Here is a 21,480-nt window from a genome sequence, read left to right on the forward strand (position 1 = left end):
ACTAATATAAAAATAAAAAATTAAAATTAAGTCTTTAAAAACACTATGGAAGTATTATATACTATAAAACAACTGTTAATTTTTCAAACATATAAACTTACTGAAGTAGCAACCATTAAATAAAGTATTTTAAATTGGATTAAATTAATAAGAGCTTTACGTTATCTTTTCAATGTTGTTTTAATACTTAAGAAAGTTTTTTTCTACCTTGAATTAAGTTTTATTCTAAATATGAACCTTTTAAAAAACTTGTTCCTAAAAACCTGGAAGTAATTTAGAAAATGTTGAAAAAATTCTCATAAATAATTTTTCAATCCTGTAGGTAGTTTTTAGTTATAACTGAATAGTTTTGCTTGCATACTTGTTGTTTTATTAGAGAAGATGTTTTACATAAGTTTTTTTTCATAAGTACAGGTTGACTTAAGCTAGTTTAAAATAAGTTAGACTATTTTAGTATTTATCACTCAGGCTGTAATATCTAAAGAAAAAACTAAGTTTAGTTTTGTTATATAAAGTTGTATTAATAGTTTTTAATATAAAGTTTCAATAAGACCAAAACTGGATCTTTAGTCTACCGAAATTGAGGTGTGATGATCGAATTAGTATGATGATTAAACCTTATTTTAATTTTAGCTTGTTGAATGGCATAAAAAAGTCAAGGCTTAGGCTCTGTGGACTTTAGCATATGTTTTTTTAAATATTATTAAATATACTAACTTTATAAGCCCTAAAAGTAAATTTAAATTTCTTCTTAAGTTGTTTATGTTATGATTTTAAGAATTAAATTTTTTCAAACTTCATGATTTAATATACTTTCATATACATGATTTAAAATACTTTTGAAGGATGATATTTTAAATTTATTACATTTATCTTGTTTGTTAACAGTTCTATTTTATTATTGTAAATGCATGTATACATTATGCATTACAACAGTTGTCATTTATTACTTATTACAAATATATTGTTATTTTTTGCACATTAGACAGTTATACTTTTATTGTGGCTGTTTACATAGGACTAAGTGTTATTGGAATAAAAATATTTTACACATATCTGTTTATTGTAGGTCAAAGTTATTAAAACATATAAAAAACCATGGTAAGAATTACTGAAGAAATGGTTAGAAAAAGAGCTGAGCACAACGAAGGTGAAATTTTTTCATTGGAAGAATTATCTTTACATCAACTAGATATTGAAAAGATTGAGCACATACAAAATTGGTGTAAGAAAATTCAAATTCTATACCTACAAAACAATTTAATTAGTAAGTTTTTTTTTGATATTTTTCTTTGACAGAATAAAATTTCTTTACAAAGCATTAAATTAAAAAAAACATTTGAAAAAAAAACTTATTGTTTTATGTTCTTAAACTTATTTTTATCTTTAATTTTTATGTAGAACATATTTTTAGTCTTAATGTGAAACAAAAAGATAGCTATCATTATAAAATATTTTCAGTTAAATTTGTCTTTAAAAATACAATGATGTTAAATTTAATAGTTTTTTTTATAATAATACTAATTATTTCTTAATTATCTACCGGTTTACTACTTATTGTTATACAGTTTAGGTTTAGTGTTTATGTTGTGTAAAATACAGACCTTCTAAGACTTAAGCAATTTAACCTTGTTCAGTTATACAAAATCATTCTATAAAACTTTCTGATTAAATTTTCTACATTTAAAAATATGTCTGATATACTCATGGTTTTATGTTTAGGCCTTAGTCTTTTTTTTTTTGGTTTGCAAGCTGGAGCAGTTTTTTATTTCACTTTCAGCATAATATTTATTTAATCAATCACTCTATTCTAGACAATTTATTTTATAACTTTAAAATACTTGGATTAATTAAATTTTATATATAATATTTAATAATTTATTTGTCATTATGTATAGCAACTTGTTAAGAACTGTAGCAATTAGTGTTTGTAAATAATTTAGAGTACATTACACACCATTTTTAAATGATTTTAATTCTTTACCAAAAATCTCTCTTCACAGTAAAATAAATTCTATGCACACTAGTGCAAAAGTACTCACTTTAAAAAAGTCAGCTAAAGTTTAAACTTTCTAGGAATGAATAAATTTTTATACTAGTTTTATTTCCAAATATAATACTTTTATATAAAAAAGTATTATTTTAGATTGTGAAGAAAATGTCTCTGAAAAATTATTAAAATTTAATTATTAAAAGTGGGGGAAGCCCATATCAAAGATATTAAAGTAGCTAAAAAGTACCAAAATCAAAATTTTATGATGTGATGAGGAGATACAAAAAGCTTGGGAACATCAAAGATCATCCCAAAAGCAGACTCCTTGCTCATTTTATAAAAAGTAACATCAAAGTCTTTTGAGAGTTGTAAAAAGAGACTTAAAACACTTAATGAGTAAAATTGCTTGAGATTTTGAAAAGTACCCAAAATAAATTTGGACAGTTGTAGAAAAATGGTCTTTAGCTTTATTTTTCGAACTAAAAAAAGCATCAGTATCCTACTGTCCTTCAAAAATGAAAGAGACCTGATAGAGTTGGTATCTTTTTGAAACTTGCTCACACAAGGGTGAAGTTGATTTATTAAGAAAAATATTCGCTGTAGCTATGTACCTAATTTAAGGTTTAGGCTAAATGAAAAAAAATTTGAACTCTCCCTTGATTTCGTAGAGCAGGGTTCTAAAGTCAACACAGATGTGTCATTGACGAACTTTTAACCCCTGCCTAGCTTGATATGAAAGAGCTTTTTAACAATGAATATTTTATCTACTAGCTAACTCCTATTTACACCTCAAACAAAACCCAAACTTGGTCAGGTACAACTTCACACAGTTTTAGAGCAATGAATTGTGACCTCCTTTATTGCCCAATCCGAACCCAGTATATTTTAGTGTTTAGCTGTGTTGTTGAAATCTGAGGCCTGTTGCTCATGAAACACAATTGTTAAGCTGTTGAAAAGGTATTGATTAAAGTTGGACCAATATATTGCAAAACAAGTTTTGTGCAGTAATAGACAATTTCAGATGATGAGTTGAGCAAGTTATTGCTGCTGCACGAGGGTGTATTTTTAAAATATATAGTTTTATTGTTTCTGGGGGGCTTTAAAATGAAAAATTTGTCTATTATTTTCCTTTACTAGATAAAAAATGTTAACCTTTGTCTTTTCCAGGAACATTTCCCCTACTCTGTCATTATTTTAACTTATGTATTAATTTTTAAATAGACAAAATGTTTAAGTCTGTTATAATGGAACTTAGATTTGTACACATTTATACCTTGGCAGTATAACTGTTTGTTTTTAGGTAAAATTGAAAATGTCTACAAATTGAAAGATCTGAACTATCTAAATCTTGCATTGAACAACATTGAAAAAATTGAAAACTTGGAAGTAAGTACCATTCTTTCAAAAACTTATGAAGTAAATTCTTAACTTGCATGTGAGTTTTGTTCCATTAAATTTGCAAAAAGCACTTAATGAGGTAGTAAGTCGTTGATATGAAATCTTTAAGCTAACAATGAACATAAACGAAAATAAAAATTCAAGTTATATCTTGTTTTTTGATAAACTAATCTTGTTTTTAGACCATTTTTTTAGATTAAGATAATTTTAACTGCCGAATATATTTTAAATTAGTTTTTGAGATTTAAGGTATCAAAGCTGGTAAATTAAGTACGTGTTTTAAAAGAGGTAAATAACATTTTAAAAGTTAGTCTTATTTATGACATTAAAAATTGTTAAGATCTTGAAAGAGTAAACTATAAAAGTTCTCTTCTAGAAGTTGAGATCTTTGTATTTGTATTCAAAAATTCAAAACATATAATAATAAATATATTTTTTAAATCATTGTTTACTTTGAGATATAAGGGTACGAAGTCAAAGAGCCCAATAGATTCCTTATAGAAGGACCAAAGTAAAAAGGGAAAAAAAGACTAATTGTATAATCTATCTTCTTCTACAGTTTTTAAGTGATCTTTCTAAAATGAACTCAATTTAATCTTAACTAAATAATAAAAACTTTTGTTTCAAGTTTTATTATTTTTTATCAAAAACAATAAAAGTGTATTGATTATTATTTATTTATTTACTTGCTTATAAAATTCTTAAATTTAACATTTCTTATTCTCAAATAGGATTTTTTCTATTAATGCAAGGAACATTTTCTGAAAATTTGAAGTCAATTGACCAAAAATTAATGAGAAGATAAATTTTAGTGTTTTTTTTATTACTGATAAAATCAGCAATGATTTTTTTTCTTCTATACATTTGTATCAGAAACATTTTACACAACTGATAGTATCTCAAAATTTAATTAATTTGTCTTTTATTCGGTAAAAGGTATCGTATAGTTAAAGCTTTTATACAAGGTTTTATGCTAGTTTTTGTAAAAAATAAAAGTTTGACAGGCTATGGCCTTAAATAAAAATATTAATATTAAGTTAAGTATGAACTTAAATTATAAATTAAAAAAAAAACCTTAAGTGCTTAAAATATGCAGGCCTGTGAATCGTTGAAAAAACTTGACCTAACAGTTAATTTTGTTGGACAAATCTCAAGCATTGAAAGTTTGAAGAACAATGAATTTTTAGAAGAACTTTATTTAGTTGGAAATCCATGCGCAAATTATGAAGGTAAATCACATCAAGTTTTCTAAAATATTAGATATGATTGTAATTTAAATCATTAAAGTAAAGCTACAATTTCAAGCAGAAACATTTGTTCCGCAAAATGATTTTTAACAATGAAAACATTTAAAGTTGAAATTTGCTAAAAAAAATATAAAAAATACAATCAGTGCAAATTCCAGATATATTTCACTCTATTTTTATCAGTGGATACATAGCAATAAATAAAAGATAAATTTAACTTATTTATTAATAGTTGTAATCATCATAAACAGATATTAATTACATACAAAGTCAATTACACAAATTAGTTGACAAAACATTTCATTTACATTTGAAAAGCTTGGATAAAAGAAAGACATTAGAAACTGAAAATTGTGTAGTTAGTTTAGATCTCTAATTTTTTAATAAAAGCTCAGAAATGTTAGAAAAGAAAATTAGACAATTAATAAGAAATACTTATTATGCAGCAAACCTAAGAGTTGTTTTCATTACAAAACCACTATTAACACCAGGTGGTAAAGATCCAATATCCAACTTAAATAAAAGTATGGTAATTTACTGATTTAGCTGCTGTTGTAAAGCAAGCTGTTTTGGATTGACAACAAGACATCTAAGGAAAAGGATAAAAAACATGTTCCAAAGAATGTTGAGTTTTTTGCTTTTCAGAAAAGAAGGATGATATACGGGTCTAAGTTTTAAATGCATCTAAACGTTCATCCATTTCAAAAAATTTGGTAAATAACTCAACATATGCAAACAGTCATAATCTAAATAGACTTTAAATTATTAAATCCTCTAGTAATGTTTTCGATTTGATTAAACAAGAAGCTATTTTTGTTTTATTAAAAAAACCTGTTTTACGTAAGCAAAAAGATTTTGATTATACTGTTTCTTTATTTTCGTTATACTTTATAAGGCGTGTTATTGTCATTATTTTAATGTATAGTTTCACTGTAGCTTAATTATAATACAAGTAAACTTAAGGCCATAGGGGGGTCCACTTTGTTTTTACAACCTGATCTTATTTTGTAGAATTTAATCTGCGCTATCAGACACTTTTAACCGCTTAAAAAAACTCAAAGTAATTTTTGAGATATAAGCGATCAAAGAAAGGGCGTTCAATAGGTTCCTTATGGAAGGCGAAAACTAAAAATGCGAAAAAAGGCTTTTTTACTAAAAATCTATCTCCTCCTTCATTTTTTGAGTAATCTTTCTCAAATTTTTACAGAATGTGTATCATTAAACTTTAAAGAGATCTATTGTAGGAATTTTTTTAATTTTGAATAAAAAAAAATTGTTGTCAAAAAACTACCCTTTTTTTTTAGTTTTTTGTGGATAAAATTTTTATTTTTCAAAATTTCAAAAATTCCAACATTCAAATTCTTCAAAATATTTAAAGGAACATTTCCTGAAAATTTGAAGTCTCTAGGTCAAAAAATGAAGGAGGAGATAGGTTTTTAGTGAATTTTAAATTTTCCGAGAAAATTGACCCCGAAAAATTTGCGGTCCATACGTTTATATTGGAATTTTTTTACAAAAAGTTAAATATCTCAAAAGTTAAATGATATTTTTGATTTCTATAAAAACTGGCTTATAGTTTGTACTTTAAGCTTTCATATAAAAGCCAAAGTTAATTTTAGTAAAAAAAAATGTTGGACCCCCCTATGGCCTTAAACTATTTTTATTTTTATTAACTGCTTTTACTTAAGTCTTTTATTACTCTTTTGATTACTTTATGATAACTTGGTTACTAAATAAGTTTGTGAAATCTTATTTCTTATTAGCTTTGTACTCTACTGATGAGAACTGCTCGAAACATATTTAGTTTTATTGAGTTTGTGTGTCTTGTATATCGTATTGTATAATTATTGGTCAGATATGTTCCAAAACTAACTATACACGAAGAAACTAGTAATAAACTAAGTTGTGAGCTTTTTTTAGTTATCAGTTAACTTTGCACTTTAAAAATGCAATTTTTCAATAGACTATAAGTCTGTATATTTTTTGACTGATTTACTTTAATCTATATATTAAAACTAAAGTACTGACGTTTTTGCACTTTTTTCAACAGAACTTAAAAAGTGTTACACTTTATACTTTATCATTAGTCTTTACCTGTTATCATCAAAAACAAAAACACCATCTACTATTTTAATTTATTTTGAGTAAACTCTGAACTAGTTATAAAGTAAAAACATGTTACAAAAAAAAAATATTAAAATTTAAAAATTGTCATTTTAGAATTACTAAAAAGCTTTCTTTTTTTGAATATAGAATTTGGATAAGAATTTAAAACTTTAAAAATTATAATTTGATTTTGCATAACAGTTTTTATTAATTTGATAAAGTTATTAGAGTCTGATGTTTTCATTCAATTCACAATTTCAACATATTGAGTACTAAAATAATTTAATAAAAAAATTTGAATGACTATCTCTGTGTTTAAAAAATTTATATTGTCAAATTATAGTCAAGTTTTATTTAAAAATACTTATTGACAAAAAATAATTAAATACCTTAGTTTATTAACAAAAAGTTGTAAATAATACGATAGTCATATAACATTTTTTTTAAAGTTTTCTTTATTTACGATATCATATTTATTTATCTGATTTTGAATTATTGTGTTTATAAAACATTGTAGTTATCAAAAATAAAAAAAAAACATTAAAAATTATTTATTTTCAAAAAAAAAAGTACAAAACCTTTCATACCCCATATAGCCAACCAAGTTCCAATTATCAAAAAAAATATTTACTTTAAAATAATTTTGAAACAAAATACTTTAAATCGAAATCCTAAATTATTATGGAGCTAAATATTTTTAATGTGTATTGTATCAAATCCAATAAACTTATAACTGATACTGATGTCTTTTTAAATCCTTCAAATAACCTATATAACTAATATCAAACGCTAAATTTATAGCTTTGAACTTTTAAGGTTACAAAGAGTACGTGATTGCAACATTGACTCAATTGAAAAAGCTGGACGGAATCGATATTGAAAGATCAGAACGAATAAAAGCTGTACAAAATTTCCACGCAGTGAGGTTTTATAAAATGTAGTTTGTTTTTCACTATAGCTACTATCTTCCTTACAGTAATCTGTTTTAGAGAAAAAATAAAAGACCAAGAAGCCGTGTATGCTATAAAAAGACAAGAACAAATAAATGAAAGCAAACAAAGAGATAAAATAGTTGAATTAGATGATGATAAAGGTTGTTTTCAAATTAATTAGTAAATTTAAATTGTATTTACCTGCGAAACTTTTTTTATTCTATGATTTTTTCACATATTTTCTTATAATTTTTTTTTATACTTTATTGTTACCTTTTTTGTATACAATTGTTTTAAACAGAGTTAAATGAAGAAGAAAAGCAAAAGAAAGAAGAAGATTATTGGAAAGAAAAAGTCGATTACACGCCGGAAAGTAGATCTGAAATGCAAAACAAGATTCGAGAAAACAAAGAAAAGACAACGCCATCAAGATTCACCCAAAAAGTCGAAAAGTAAATAGTGTATGGTAGTTGAAAATAATTTAGGTTTTAAAGTGGTCTTACCTGTTATTCTCAAATGCAACTTCTTAATTTTTTAAATACATTTTAAATTTTGGTATAAGCTAAATCACGAACCCCTTTTCTTGAATAAATGTGACTTTTCTATTGTTTTAAATGCTTTTTAAAGTTTAGTTTAAGCTAAGTCATATATATGTACAAAATTATCGTTATTTGTAAGGAAAAAGAGAAGACTTTTCAATGAACACGGTGAGCCGGTGAGTGTGAACGAGGCCAAAGTTGATTTTCTCCTCACTGAAAGCGACGACGACTGCAACTTCATTCTTGACGTTTCCTGCTACAAATACCTTGACACTTCTCTTATAGGTTTTTATTTTTTGTGAGATGCAAAACTTTTTGTAACACTTTCCGAGTACAATTTAATGCGCTGAGTTAGGTTTTTCTAATTACTTAAGGGTAAAATTTTTTTTAAACTTATTTAGTTTTGTAGAGTTTTTACTAAGATACAAGTTGCTTTTTACAAACTATTACTATAAAAACTTATTTTCGATGTAAAACAGTTAAAGTTAGAGAGTACAATAACGTATGGGAGGAGAAAACTAAAACGGTAAACAAAAAAAAACTAAAATTCTATTACCTTCTACGTTTTTTGAGAAAAATAACTCAAAGTTTTAGGATAGGTGTCTTGCAATATTTGGAAAGCAATATTAAAAGAAATTTTTCTAATGAAGAAATTGAAATTCTATTACCAAAAAAACAAAAAAGTCTTATTATTGTTTATTTTCATATAAAAAATTTAGTTGAAAATTAAACAGTTTCTTCCTGTAGATTTTTTTAGATTTTATAAAGAATAGTCTAAAAATTAAAAAAAGTTGTATAAAAATGTTTGGAGGAAGTAGATTTTTAATGAGTTAGCCTTTTTTGCCTCTTTAATTTGCTCCAAGTTATTTTGAGTTTTAAAAAACAATAAAAATTGACTAGTAGCTCAGTCATTATTTTAAAAAATAAGAATAAAAAAGGTGTCATAACCCCTAAACCCTTAACTATTTTATGAATGTTTATATCTCAGAAGTTTTTAATTCAAATTTCTTTTATCTTTATTCAAAATTGATTAATAATTGATATACTATGTAAAAGTCAAGAAAAATGTATTTAAATTTAGAATCTAAAGCGAAACAAAGTAATATATGTTATATTTTGTTAAGCTGTGAGCTGTGGGCCAAAATCCAAAATCTCAGTTGGGTTTGGTTTACTGTCTGAGAGCAGATTGTCAACCTGACCTTTTAAATTATACTTCTCCTCCAGACGGGGAGAATTTATAACACGCTTATGCTTAGGACCCTCTGCAGGCAGCTTTGTATCTATATTACTTAAGTTGGACATAATAAATGTAAAATGCTTTTGTGCTAACTTATAACTTATCAATGGATTTTATCTATTAATACTTAAAGCTATTCCATACTAGTTTATATAATTTATATAACACAGTTTTAGCAATGTATCTATTATATAAAGAACCACAAAACAATACAAGCACGATGTTTTTAAAAAACAAATTACTTTTTAAACTTTTATAAATCACTTGATAAGAGAGCAACTTATTAAATAGCCAAGTTATAGTGCAGTAAATTATAAAACACTTAAAGGACTGGTAACTATTCAAATCTAAAAGATGTAAAACAATTAAATAAAAACTAAATAAAACTTTTAGTAAGAAATAAACTCTAAGAGGCTTAATAAACTATTAAACATTAAAATGAAACTCAAATAATTCAGTTCGATTAACATACATTTTAAATATTAAATATATTTAAAAAATACCTACAACAACATACACAAATAAGTTCTAAATAAGATTTCTTTTAGTAAATCTTCACACAGCTACCACGACACACTGACTGCAAAACTTTAAAATGTAAATTTGTTTTGTTTTTTATGAAAAATTGCATCAGTGTTCAAATATGGCCGTTTTTTGTCTGGCTCTTGTATTCAGGGTTCAAACAATGAATAATGCAAGTAATTTGCAGCAGTTTATTTTAAAACTTGAATATCCAATGCAATTTATAGAATATTTTCAATAGTTCTTCATAATTGTTTTGATTTTTTTTTGTAAGTATTCACCAGCACAGTTAAAAATAACTAACATATTTTCAGACCTGGATATACAGCCTTGGTACGCGCGAGTAACAATAAAAGGCAAAGTGTTGCAGATAGTTCTGTTTGAAGAAGTTAAACCGGACAGTTGCACGGCGAAAAGGTCTCAAGTCACCGGTCACTTGCTGGTCACTTTACCCAAGCTGTACCCGCCTAAAGTGCCTGCTCAGAGACCAAAAACGTTGGTGTTAGTTTGCGTATTTTGTGTTAAAATTTTATCTATATGATAAAGGAGGTGATAGAGACCAAGAGGTTTTTTCAAGTTAACATTGGACGTTGTTTTAAAGCACAAACTACAGAGTTTACGGTACTTTTTTAAATAGTACACAAATACTAATTATATTTAGAGATACAGTGCGGTCTATAAAACAATTTCTACAAAAATCGTACGGAAAGTAAACTTTTAATGACCCTTTTTTATTAGAAGGTTTAAAAGAGTCAAAAAATATTTTGCCCCTTTTAGTTATTTTTTAATGACAAATAATACAAATTTTCAAGAATTATTCTTTTTAAAAGCTGTCTTACCTCCCAAACAGTGGGCACGCAACTTGATTAAAAATGTATTTTTAATTTTTTGTATAAAAGTTGTTATCGGAAAGCGAATATTCTAATAAATTTAGAATATTAAACTACTTAAAAAATCAGTGTCAACTAAAGTTTTGTAAGTTGGCACGGGCAACAAATGAGGAATTTCGTTCAATTAAAACTTGGAGTTTAAAAAAAAAAAAATTTCAATCATTTTAGTATTTTAATTTTACCTTTAATTGTATACTAAAAAAGGACGAAAAAACTTGTTTTTTTTTAATCCGGAAGAAACTCAGAAAACCTGGAAGAAATTTACAAAAAAGCTTTGCCATATTTTAAAAAGCTTTTATCTAAGTTAAGTAAATAAGCATTTAAAAACAAAATATTTTTTCTTTTTATTATGAATCTTCAAGGTTTTATAAGACAATAAAAATTTTAATTTGTCTCTTTTTTGAATTAAAATAAGAGTTATTTTTTAATATTGAAAACTTATAAGTCTAAAATTTTTAAAAAGCTTGTTTTAATACTTTCAAACTGATAGGTTTCGTTCTAAAAGGATGTTTTTGTTAAGTTTGAAAAATTTTTCAGATATAATTAACGACTAGAAAATTAAAAAAAATCTTTTTGAAAAGAGCTACAAATATGTATTTCAAACAAAATTAAATTTTCATTTCATCGCGGTTCAGTTGTACCTCACATGACCTTAAAAACTTGTATTATAAGTTATTATTGTTACTTAAACAATACTGATGTTTTTTATATTTTTTTTGTTACTGAATCAATTTAATGAACTTGTTCCGTTTGGATTCTTTATAAAAAAATCACTTTAACGTTATTCCGTTTTTAACATTCATTTACAACTCTAGTTTTTTTTAATTTTATAAACCCTATATTTTTACGCTTGCAAACCCGAAATAATGCGTGCATCCTTAATATTTAAAAAAAATTCAGGCAAAAAGCCGAAAAGGTGGCTGAAAAGAGTAACTTTCTGGAGGTGAGGGAACCGCAAAGCTCGATTTTGGAGCAGCTGGACAAGCTGGTCACTCAGGACAGGGGCAATCACAGAAAACAGAAGAAAGTTGAAAGTTGCGTTGAGACTTACGACGATGGTCACCCCGAGGTACCTCCTCTCATTTGATAATTTTTGAACGAATCTTTATATACTTGTATTTTTCAATTGAAGTTAACACTTGTGGTTTGTTGACTGTATTTGTATCATAGAACTTTTTTATTTAAAGAAAAAACTCTTTGAAATTTTAGTTTAAAACTTTTTTTTACCTGCTGTTCAAGATAATAATATGAGTTATCGTTTTTTTATTTTTAGATATTGTTTTATTGATTTTTAATTAATTAAGAGTTTGCACTTTGGTAAAAATGTTGTGCTTTTTCAACTATTTGTTTATATTTTTTATAGAGTAGCTGCTCAAAAAGCATATATTTTACAATATTAAGAATCTAAGCAAACACATTTCACTGTAAAGTTCTAAATCTATTTTTTTACTATTGAAGTAAATTTTTTAATAGTTCTTAGTTATTTAATGTTAAAAATGTTCAAAATGAATTACACCGATGATAAACTTTTAAATAATCATTTAAACAATATCATTAAATACAATTTCTATTTGGTTCTACTCATTATTTTAATCAATTAAATTTAATAATTTTTTTATTTCAAATAAATTTTTGTTTTTGTAGCTTTATATTAACTAAAATTAAGGCAATATTGGAGTTTGTCTTTCTTGAAAATATTGAATATCTGAAGTAAATCTTTGAACGGTTTGATTTTTGAAAAAATAATAAACTTTTGAATTTTAATTTAAAAAAAGCATTTGATTTTGTAACCTTAACTTTACTAGAACCGGTCTCAGTCTACCGAAGGCTTGTGGTCTGATGATCGAATAGTTATAATCAACCGTTTTGTTAAACTTGAGCTTGTTTCACGGCATACGAAAGTCTAAGCTTCTGCTCTGCAGACTTTCGCCGATGTTTTTGTTGATTTTACTAAAATTGAGGCATTTTTGGTAAAATTTCAGGATGTGTCAGAACAAAAGATAGAAAATTTCATAAAATTTAATTTTAAATAGGTTTTTAAGTTGGATTTTTCCTTTATAATCATTTGGTTTTTGTAGCCCAGTAGTCTTTGAGCTAGCACTTTGATTGTAGAAGAAGATTGATTAAAAAATGAGGGAGAAGATAGATTTTCAATGGTAAGTATTTTTTCGCCTTTTTGATTTGCACTTTCATTAGGAACCTATTGAGGTCACTGAGTTTGATCGCTTATATCTAAAAAGTTACTTTGATTTTTTTTAAGCGGTTGGAAATGTCTGATAGCTCAGATAAAACTCTATAAAATAAGATAAACTTGTAAAAAATCAAGGTGGACCCCCCTATACTCTTAACTATAATACTTTGCACTAATAAGGCTCGTCTGTTCTAAAATTTCGATTCAAATAGAAATTTAAACTTAAATTATTAACAATCTTTAAAAAGCTTCAGAAAATTTATTGTAGAAACTTTGCAAAGAGGTGCAGTATATTTTTACAGCCATTATTTTATTAGTCTAAAAATGTTTATGCACTATGATGGAGCATGAAGTAAATTGTGCTTGAGGGGCGAATATTTTTATTGAGTGACTTTTGAGTAAACCCAAGCTGACTACGGCTATTTTATAGTGACCAATTTTTAGGAAGCCAAGATGGATTTTTGCTTCAAAGAATGGAACCATTTTATTTATTTTTATAATGAGAAAGAAATAACTTAATTTCTAAGATTAATATTTTTACAGAATAGTATAACAAACTATACAATCTTAACTGTACGTCAATTACAACAAAGTAGTTGCAAATTATTTGTAACTTAGTTATAATAAGAAGTTAAGTAAAATAAACTGAAAATACAAAAGCTTTATAATAATATTTAAAAACTTATATAGTTTATTAAAAAAAATCTTAACTGTATTACTAAAGTAAAATTTCACAAATAATTTTTTAAGTACTTCTGCCTTTTTGTATAATTCTTTGAAAAACGGGTAAAACTGTGGCAGCACAGTATTAAAAACCAAGCGCGGCAAGAAACAGGGCTATTTTTAGTCAGTGCACTTTAGTTATTTTTCATGAGTTAAAAGTTTTTTTTAGTAAGTCAGCTGGATTTAAATTATAATAACATATATTATGTATGCATTGTAATATATAACTGACATGATTTGAAAGATGTGTTGTTGTTTTGGTTTTATACTAGACAACCTAGTTTCGGGTGTTTGAATACTACTTTTTTTCCTCAAGGCGGTTTTATGTTGTCATATACATGGTGGCTATTTAACTTGAATAAGCTGAGATTTGATATATTAGCTAGCAAAAACTTAGAATTTTATGATTTTTGAAAAAAAAAACTGAATTTTGAAAAATTTAACATGTTAAATAACGAATTTTAGAAAATAAATAAATAAATGTATACAATTTAGATTTTTTACATTATAAAACACATTTAAAGTAGTATTATAGTATCCTTTCATTAAATTAAATAAATTTTTAACCTTAAGCTTTATCATATAATAAAAAGGTACAAATAAACTTGTGTTTCTAAAAACCTTAAAGAAAATTAGCAAAACTAATTTCTAAAATAAATTTACAAAATTAGTGGACAACCAGTATTTACATTAAGTGATCGTATCTCTAATCTTAAAACTGACTTTAGAGTAAGTTACCGAAGAAAATCTTTTTGTTAGAGTACAAAACCAATAATTTTTATATTATTAGTTAACGATTGTTCAATAGGTTATTTATTGTAAATAAATTTGTGAGCCTAAACCTATTAGTTCGACTACATATAAATACTTTTTAGGTATATAAACAAATATTCATTTCTCTACTTCTAGTATTTTATAAATTTTCTAAGTAATACTTTAGATAAATTTTTTAATAGTTACTTTTTCTAGCACCACTACCACTATGTTTAAATTTTAGTATAGTCGAGCTCTGTTAACAAGAAACCTTAGCGTTTATCAGCGAGCAGCATCTCTCGATGGTCATTAAGCATACTGAAAAAGTGTGTTAGCAGAGGATTATATCAAAATATTCTGAATAAAAAAATTGTAATATAAAAAACTATACCTCTTTAAAACTAGTTTTATAGTCAGGGCACCCTTTAGCCAACTTGTTTCATTAACTTGAAGTTTTATTTCTATTTGACATAAATATACTTATATTTTTAAATCGAAAAAATTTCAGGGCAATTTTTAAAAACCCTGTCTTGCTTCATGCAAAATTGACAGTTAAATTTTATAATAAAACATTTCTTATTTATTTTATTTCTTTAAAATAGGCTAAACGGTACGTTAAGTTATGTGTTTTTAACTAGTTACTTTTAGTAGAATTTTATATTATACATACTTTTAACAAGGTATTTGCATTTGAAAAGATATTGTGTTAAAAATTTTAGAGTTTTTGTGTACATAGACTAAATTTTTAATTACCAATGAGCAACTGCACAAGATTTTAGCTGTGTTTTTGTGAAAAACCTTAACTAATTAGAAATTATTTAGTATTTTATTGATTCTTTAATTTTGAAGAAAATTCTTTCTTATGTACTTTTTTAAAGTTATATGTGTTTTTAATTAATAGTTTTGTTAAGACTCGATAACTGAAAGGTTTTTTTGTAAACCAGGTCCTTAGACCAAAGCTTTTGAGCGCTTATTTTATCGTTTAATGAACAATTAATTTTTAGGATAACTTTTAGTATAAATATACTTAAGCTATTTTTTTTTTGTTAAATATTTTTCTACTAGAATTTTAAAGCAATAAGTTTAATAAAATACTAATAATTTTTAACTAGTTTTTAAAAAATCTAATAACAGTTTGGTACAACTATTATTAAATAAGAGTCAGTTTATATTTGATTTAAGGTCTAAATCTTCATACTTAAGAAAAATTTCATATTATTGTTCTTTAGGTATTATTTTTTGTTAAATTATGAAAAAGTAATTATCTTATTTTTATTTTTTTAGAAATTTTGTGGTATTTATTTGGTTTGTAAAATAATATCATGCTTCGAAGCGTCTTTAGCAAAAGGTGATATTTTATATTTTAACAAAAAACCTCTGTTAATTTTTAAATTTTCTTAATCACGACCCTATAAATTAAAAAAATGATTTTAGAACTTATCTTTTTTCATAATATTAAAGTGTTCAAAAAATGCTAATTACTAATAAAAAATATAACCAACACATCTAAAAATTACTTCTACGTGCCTCATAAATAAATAATATTCAAAAGATAAAAGTAAAAGGTTTTAAAGAAGCTTTAAAAAGTGCTGCATTCATCTTAAACTAAAGTAAAATATTTGTTTTGCACAAAACATTTTTGCCGTGTTTTGGTGTACTTTTTACGAAACAAATCGAAATACCAACATTAGTTTAATAAAATTGTCAATTAGAATGAAGCAGTGGTAGTCAAAAGTGTAAAGCTGTGCAACGTTTTAAGTTGAGTAAAAACTTATATTTAAATGTACTGCATGCCATAATGGTATCATTTTCTACCTAAAAACATTTTAAACTCAGTAGCTTCTCTCAAAAACAGTATTTGTAAATACTATTTACCTTCTTTATAAAATAGTTTTACTACTCATTTTAATTTTGAAACTAATAGTTGTTGTGTAAACTGTAAAATGTACTAATATAAAATATACTTAAAATATTTTAAATGTTTATGATATTTTAATTTGTCTAAACATTTTTTAAGCTTTTCTACATACTAAAAAACTTAAGTACTTTATTAGAACTTTGATTAATTTTTATTTATTGTAAACAACTCTTGTTTATATTTTAGTTACATTTTACATGATTTAAGCTCATAAAACGTTGACTCTCACAAAACTGTTAGTAAGTTAGTACCAACTTCTCGGAGTAGTATATTTTCTAATTTGTTATAACTTGCAACAAAATGTAATAATTTTCATAAGTTAAAAATAAAGTACGAATTGTCACAAATTTAAGTTTAGAAATGTAAAAAAATTTTAAAGTATGGGCGTTGTTAGTAAACAGATAGCTCTTTTTTAATAAAAAGTTTGACACATCAACAAAAGTTTATAAAGCTGATCTATGAAATTATAACCTTAATAGTTATGATAAAGTTAGGTTTACAAACCATATAATAGTAAAAAAACCATATAAAATCAACTTACTCTGTTTAATACATTAAACTTACATAAAGTTATAAAAATATAAAATTTAAGGCGTATTTATATAAATAAAACTTACTATTTAACATAATTAAAATTTGTATTTAATTGAAGTTTTCGTATATTAAAACAGGGTAAGTCTAAAAAAAATTTGAGTTCAAATTTCTTTTTGTATATTTTTTGGTTAAGGCTTCAAAAGATATGCCTGTGTTTTCTAAAAGAGACTGCATAAACGGGGGTCGGCAGCCTTATGTAACTCGCGAGCCAATTTTTTCAGAAAACAATTGCTCGCGGGCCGCGCTGCTTACAAAAAAGTTTTCGATGGCCGCAAATATTCAAAAACAGTTATAGGAATTAGTAGAAAAATACAATTCTAAACCAAAATATTACAAAACAAACAGTAAAATAGCCCTAGTTAAGAGTAACTTAAAAATTAAGAGCCTAACTGTAAGTTTTTATTAGAAAGTTTTTCTTTTTATATGTTTTAAAAAGAGTGTGCTTATAGTAAAAATTACCTCGCGGGTCGCAAATTTTTACCCTAAGGGCCGCAGATTGCCGACCCCTGGCATAAAACTATACATTTTGTATTGTGTAAGTATTTAAAAGTTATATTTTCATTATTTTTTTACTTAGTACTTATGAAAAAAAAGTTTATTTGAAAAACGGTATAATAATTAAAACAATTGTTTTAATATTTTTCTTTTATAATTAGTATAAAACCTCACTTGTAGTATAACACTTGTAAAGCAAAAATTAAAAACATTTTAATTTAAACTCGTGTATTAAAACATAAAGTTCAAAAACAAAAACAAAATAGATAAACTTAATCAATTTGTAGATTATGTCAAATATCAGAAATAATAGAAGATAAAGTTTTAGCAAAAATACCAGTTATACGTAACTACAACAAAAAAAGATAAGCATGAAAGGCACAATTCAAAACAACTTATTTACAGTTATTAGATTTATATTTAATAAAAAACGCTTGATTTTGAACAAAAATTTAATCAAGTTTTTAAAGCTGTAACTGAACTTAAAATTCAAGTTATGAATAAAAAGTTATTAATTTTTATATATAAAAACTATACAGTTGAAACCTGAGTCTTGTTTTCATTCAGAATATCGGGAAGTTGACCAACTTTGTCAATATTTTTTCCTTCGTCAGTCTTCAAATTTATCTATTTAAGAAAATTATAATGAAAAATAAATTTAAAAAATTCTACGTTTCGTTCTATTAGACCACTTGATTATAAAAAAAATTTTTAATTAATTTTAGTTTTACTAAATTTGAACTATACAATGTCAAAACTCTACATCTCTTTATTATTTTTATACTTGTGTTGTATTTTGTTTTATAAAATATTTGTAGATAAAAGTAAAAAGTTATTAAGTAGTATAAAACAATGAATTAAAGCAGTAAATACTTTAAAAACTATTTATCAATAATTTGTTCAAGTTATCTACAACTTGTATCTAGTTAAACTTTTTTAAACACACGTAAACTGTAGTTTTTTATATCAAAATTTTGGTTTAAAAGTTTAGTGTTTATCTGTTTTAGTCATTATATTTGAACCATTTAATAGAACCAGCTAATTTCGTAAGGTTTTAAAAATTTATTAGTGTTTTTCAAAATTTTGCAGTTTTTACTTTAGTGTGTAAAACTGGTTTTACCACATTGTTTAATTAAGCTTATTATTTTCACATTATTTTCAAAAAGAAAGTTACTACTGAATTCTGAAATTAAAAACAAAGTTTTTTTTTTGTGAAATTTTCAATTTTTTTAGTTTTTAAGTTGATAACTACTACTTGTTGAAAATGTTTTATATTATGAAAAAGTAATTTAAAAAAAATTACATATATAAGAACTAAATAATAGTATTTTTTCGTTCTTATACAAAGAAGTTTTTGTTTATAGCTTTCATACATTTTAAAGAATAATTTACCAAGTAAATTTGCACAAAAGATTTTTAGTCTTAATTGACTTTTCATTTAAGCATGTACATTAGTACTTATAAATTAATAACTATGTAAATTTAATAAATTTTATATATTCTGTTAAGGCAAATCATCAACTGCAATTTTACTATTATAAAAACCAATCTTTTGTAACTACGTTTTTAAAAGTTTTGCATATCCAAAGAAAAATGCAAAGAGTAATTTTAAATAATTGGTTCGTAAAACACATACAGTTAGAAAAATTTTATATGTACTTAGGTACTAAGTGAATACCATTTTTGTAAAATCAAAAGTAAGTGCATTATAATACTTATTAAAAAACAACTTTTAATATGCAAAAAAACTAAGCTAAATTTTTAATAAAAACATAGCATGATAAACTTAAACACAACACCATCTCAAGATACAAGTTGTGGTATTTAGTTAATTCTAATAGGCTATGTGAACTACTAAAGTAAAATGTTGTTACAAAATTGGTTTAATTACCAAAAATATTAAATTAAATATTAGTTTATTACCTTAAACTTCTTTTATCAAATGTTTTTTAAAATATTTTTATAATAATTCCATAGTCGTAAAGAACTCACTTCTGTTTTACTTTCAAGAGCTATTAAGAGAAGTGGAGTAACTACAACTCCTGCAGCAAGGGTGAAGCCAACTGTTATGCATATTATCCTTTTCGTAGACATTTTTTCCTCATCTTTGCCTTGTGTAGTAATTGTTGTTTCATTTAATTTTTTTGTTGAGTTTTTGTTATCTATGTAAACTGTTTTTTGGCATAATGTTGAGTGTTTTATAGTTGTTTCGCATTTAACTTCGTTAGAATTTTTATTGGAGATAATGAAACAACCTTCTCTGCTAATTGATGAGTTACTATTAACAATGTTTAATTTAAGAAAATATCTTGTTTGCTGCATAATTAGCTGTAAGTTTTCTTTGATTAAATCTAAGTTCTTGAGATTTAAGTAACACGTTCGGCAAGAACTAACATTTGTACTGCTTAAAACAACATTTTTCTGTTCCAATTGGGAAGTGCAAGTTTCAGAAAATCCTACAAATTTTGAAGCAAAATTTAAAAAATAATTCTGAGATTTAAATATTTAACTATCTCTTTAATGATGAATTGTTTGAACATATATTATGTATATTTATACATATAAATGTATATTGAAGTACTCACCACCAAATGATTTTACTTGTACAAAACTGCATGTCATCATTGATACTATTAGGACGAAGATATCTTTCCTAAACAACAAAAAGCCTTAATATGATTTTAAGCCAATTGAACAGCTTAAAATCTTAAATAAAACAAACCCAACAACAAAGTAAAAATTTTAACTAAGAAAAAAAAATAGCATTGAAAATTTACCATTTGTAATGTTTTTAAAATGATTTTTAAAGTTTATAAAAACTTTTCTTTTTTTTCAAATTTATATAAAATCACTTGAAAGTAAAAATTATTTTTCGTTACTAAAATCAGTAAAAAATCCAACATCGTGTAAAAACTAAATTTTAATAATGTATATCGTAAATAAAAACTAACCTCATTACGACGCTGGTGTTATTTTCGGACTCTAACTCACAATTTTTATAATTATTTAACATGCACTAAGCTGTAAAAACCATCATTATATTTTTATTCTGAGTTCAACTTAAAAATCAGACAAACAGTCTATAAGAAACATTACTAAAAGTAAGTCATTTTTTTATTTGGTTAAATTTTCATCTATTTTTAAACTCATCTTTCAGAATTATTAAAAAAAAGTTGTTCTATAACCGTTTGTACATACTAAGTTACATACTTCCGTGTTAAACTTTTTGTAATCTAAATATATTTTTAAAACAGAGCTCTTATAATTAAGTTTTAAGATAAGATTAATCTTTTTATCTTTACGTACAACTATTTTTTATCACATTCTGTACACCTTTAAGCTTTAAAATAAAGCATAACTTCAGGTTTGATGATGTTTTTTCAAAGTTATGTAAGAACCTAAATTTCAGAGAAAAAAACAAAAAATATTTTGTTATATATTTAAACAGTTAGCAGATTTTTTGTCTTAAATAGTCAGCATTAAACCATTTAATTTAATTATGTAGTAAATAAGGCAAAGTTTAAAATTAGTACATTTTAAAATCCGTAAAGTAAACTCAAGGACAAGTTTACCAGAGCACAAAGCCCAATAATAGCTATAAAAATGGGAACGGGTCTAAATTACGCGGAGACAAAATTGCACGAGGTTACTAAATTGCATGTGGGGACTAAATTGCACGAGAACAAATTGCACGAGTGTATAAAATTGCACGAGTGTATAAAATTGCACGATGATACTTTTGCACGTAGACTAGTTTGCACGCGGGCACAAAGTTACACAAAGGGATAAAGTTGCAAGAAGACTATTTTGCACGGAAGCTTAATTTTGCACAAGTTACAATTTTGCACGGAAGGTCAATTTTGCACAAAAAGTACTAACTTGAAATAACTAAATAAAAAATATAATAAAACCTTTATATTTTATAAAAAAATAATAAATATG

The 21,480-nt window shown here is 25.0% G+C and overlaps 1 protein-coding gene across 2 annotated transcripts; it reads left to right on the forward strand.

The window, feature by feature from the left end:
• Positions 1–1,078: 1,078 nt before the first annotated feature.
• On the forward strand, positions 1,079–12,170 carry LOC145841923 (dynein axonemal assembly factor 11-like). 2 transcript variants are annotated; one of them, XM_082949224.1, is made up of 9 exons: positions 1,079–1,267; positions 3,294–3,379; positions 4,488–4,620; positions 7,561–7,669; positions 7,734–7,837; positions 7,978–8,128; positions 8,355–8,500; positions 10,289–10,475; positions 11,765–12,170. In XM_082949224.1, exons 1-9 carry the CDS (start codon positions 1,099–1,101, stop codon positions 11,949–11,951), a joined length of 1,272 nt encoding a protein of 423 aa, XP_082805350.1. In that variant the 5' UTR covers positions 1,079–1,098; the 3' UTR covers positions 11,952–12,170. The 2 variants fall into 2 exon arrangements, with proteins under 2 accessions (XP_082805350.1, XP_082805351.1); XM_082949225.1 differs by having other exon boundaries at positions 10,289–10,469.
• Positions 12,171–21,480: the final 9,310 nt, after the last annotated feature.

The sequence above is a fragment of the Thalia democratica genome, chromosome 8, assembly GCF_965202585.1.
Source record: "Thalia democratica chromosome 8, ktThaDemo2.hap1.1, whole genome shotgun sequence".
Lineage (NCBI taxonomy): Eukaryota > Metazoa > Chordata > Thaliacea > Salpida > Salpidae > Thalia > Thalia democratica.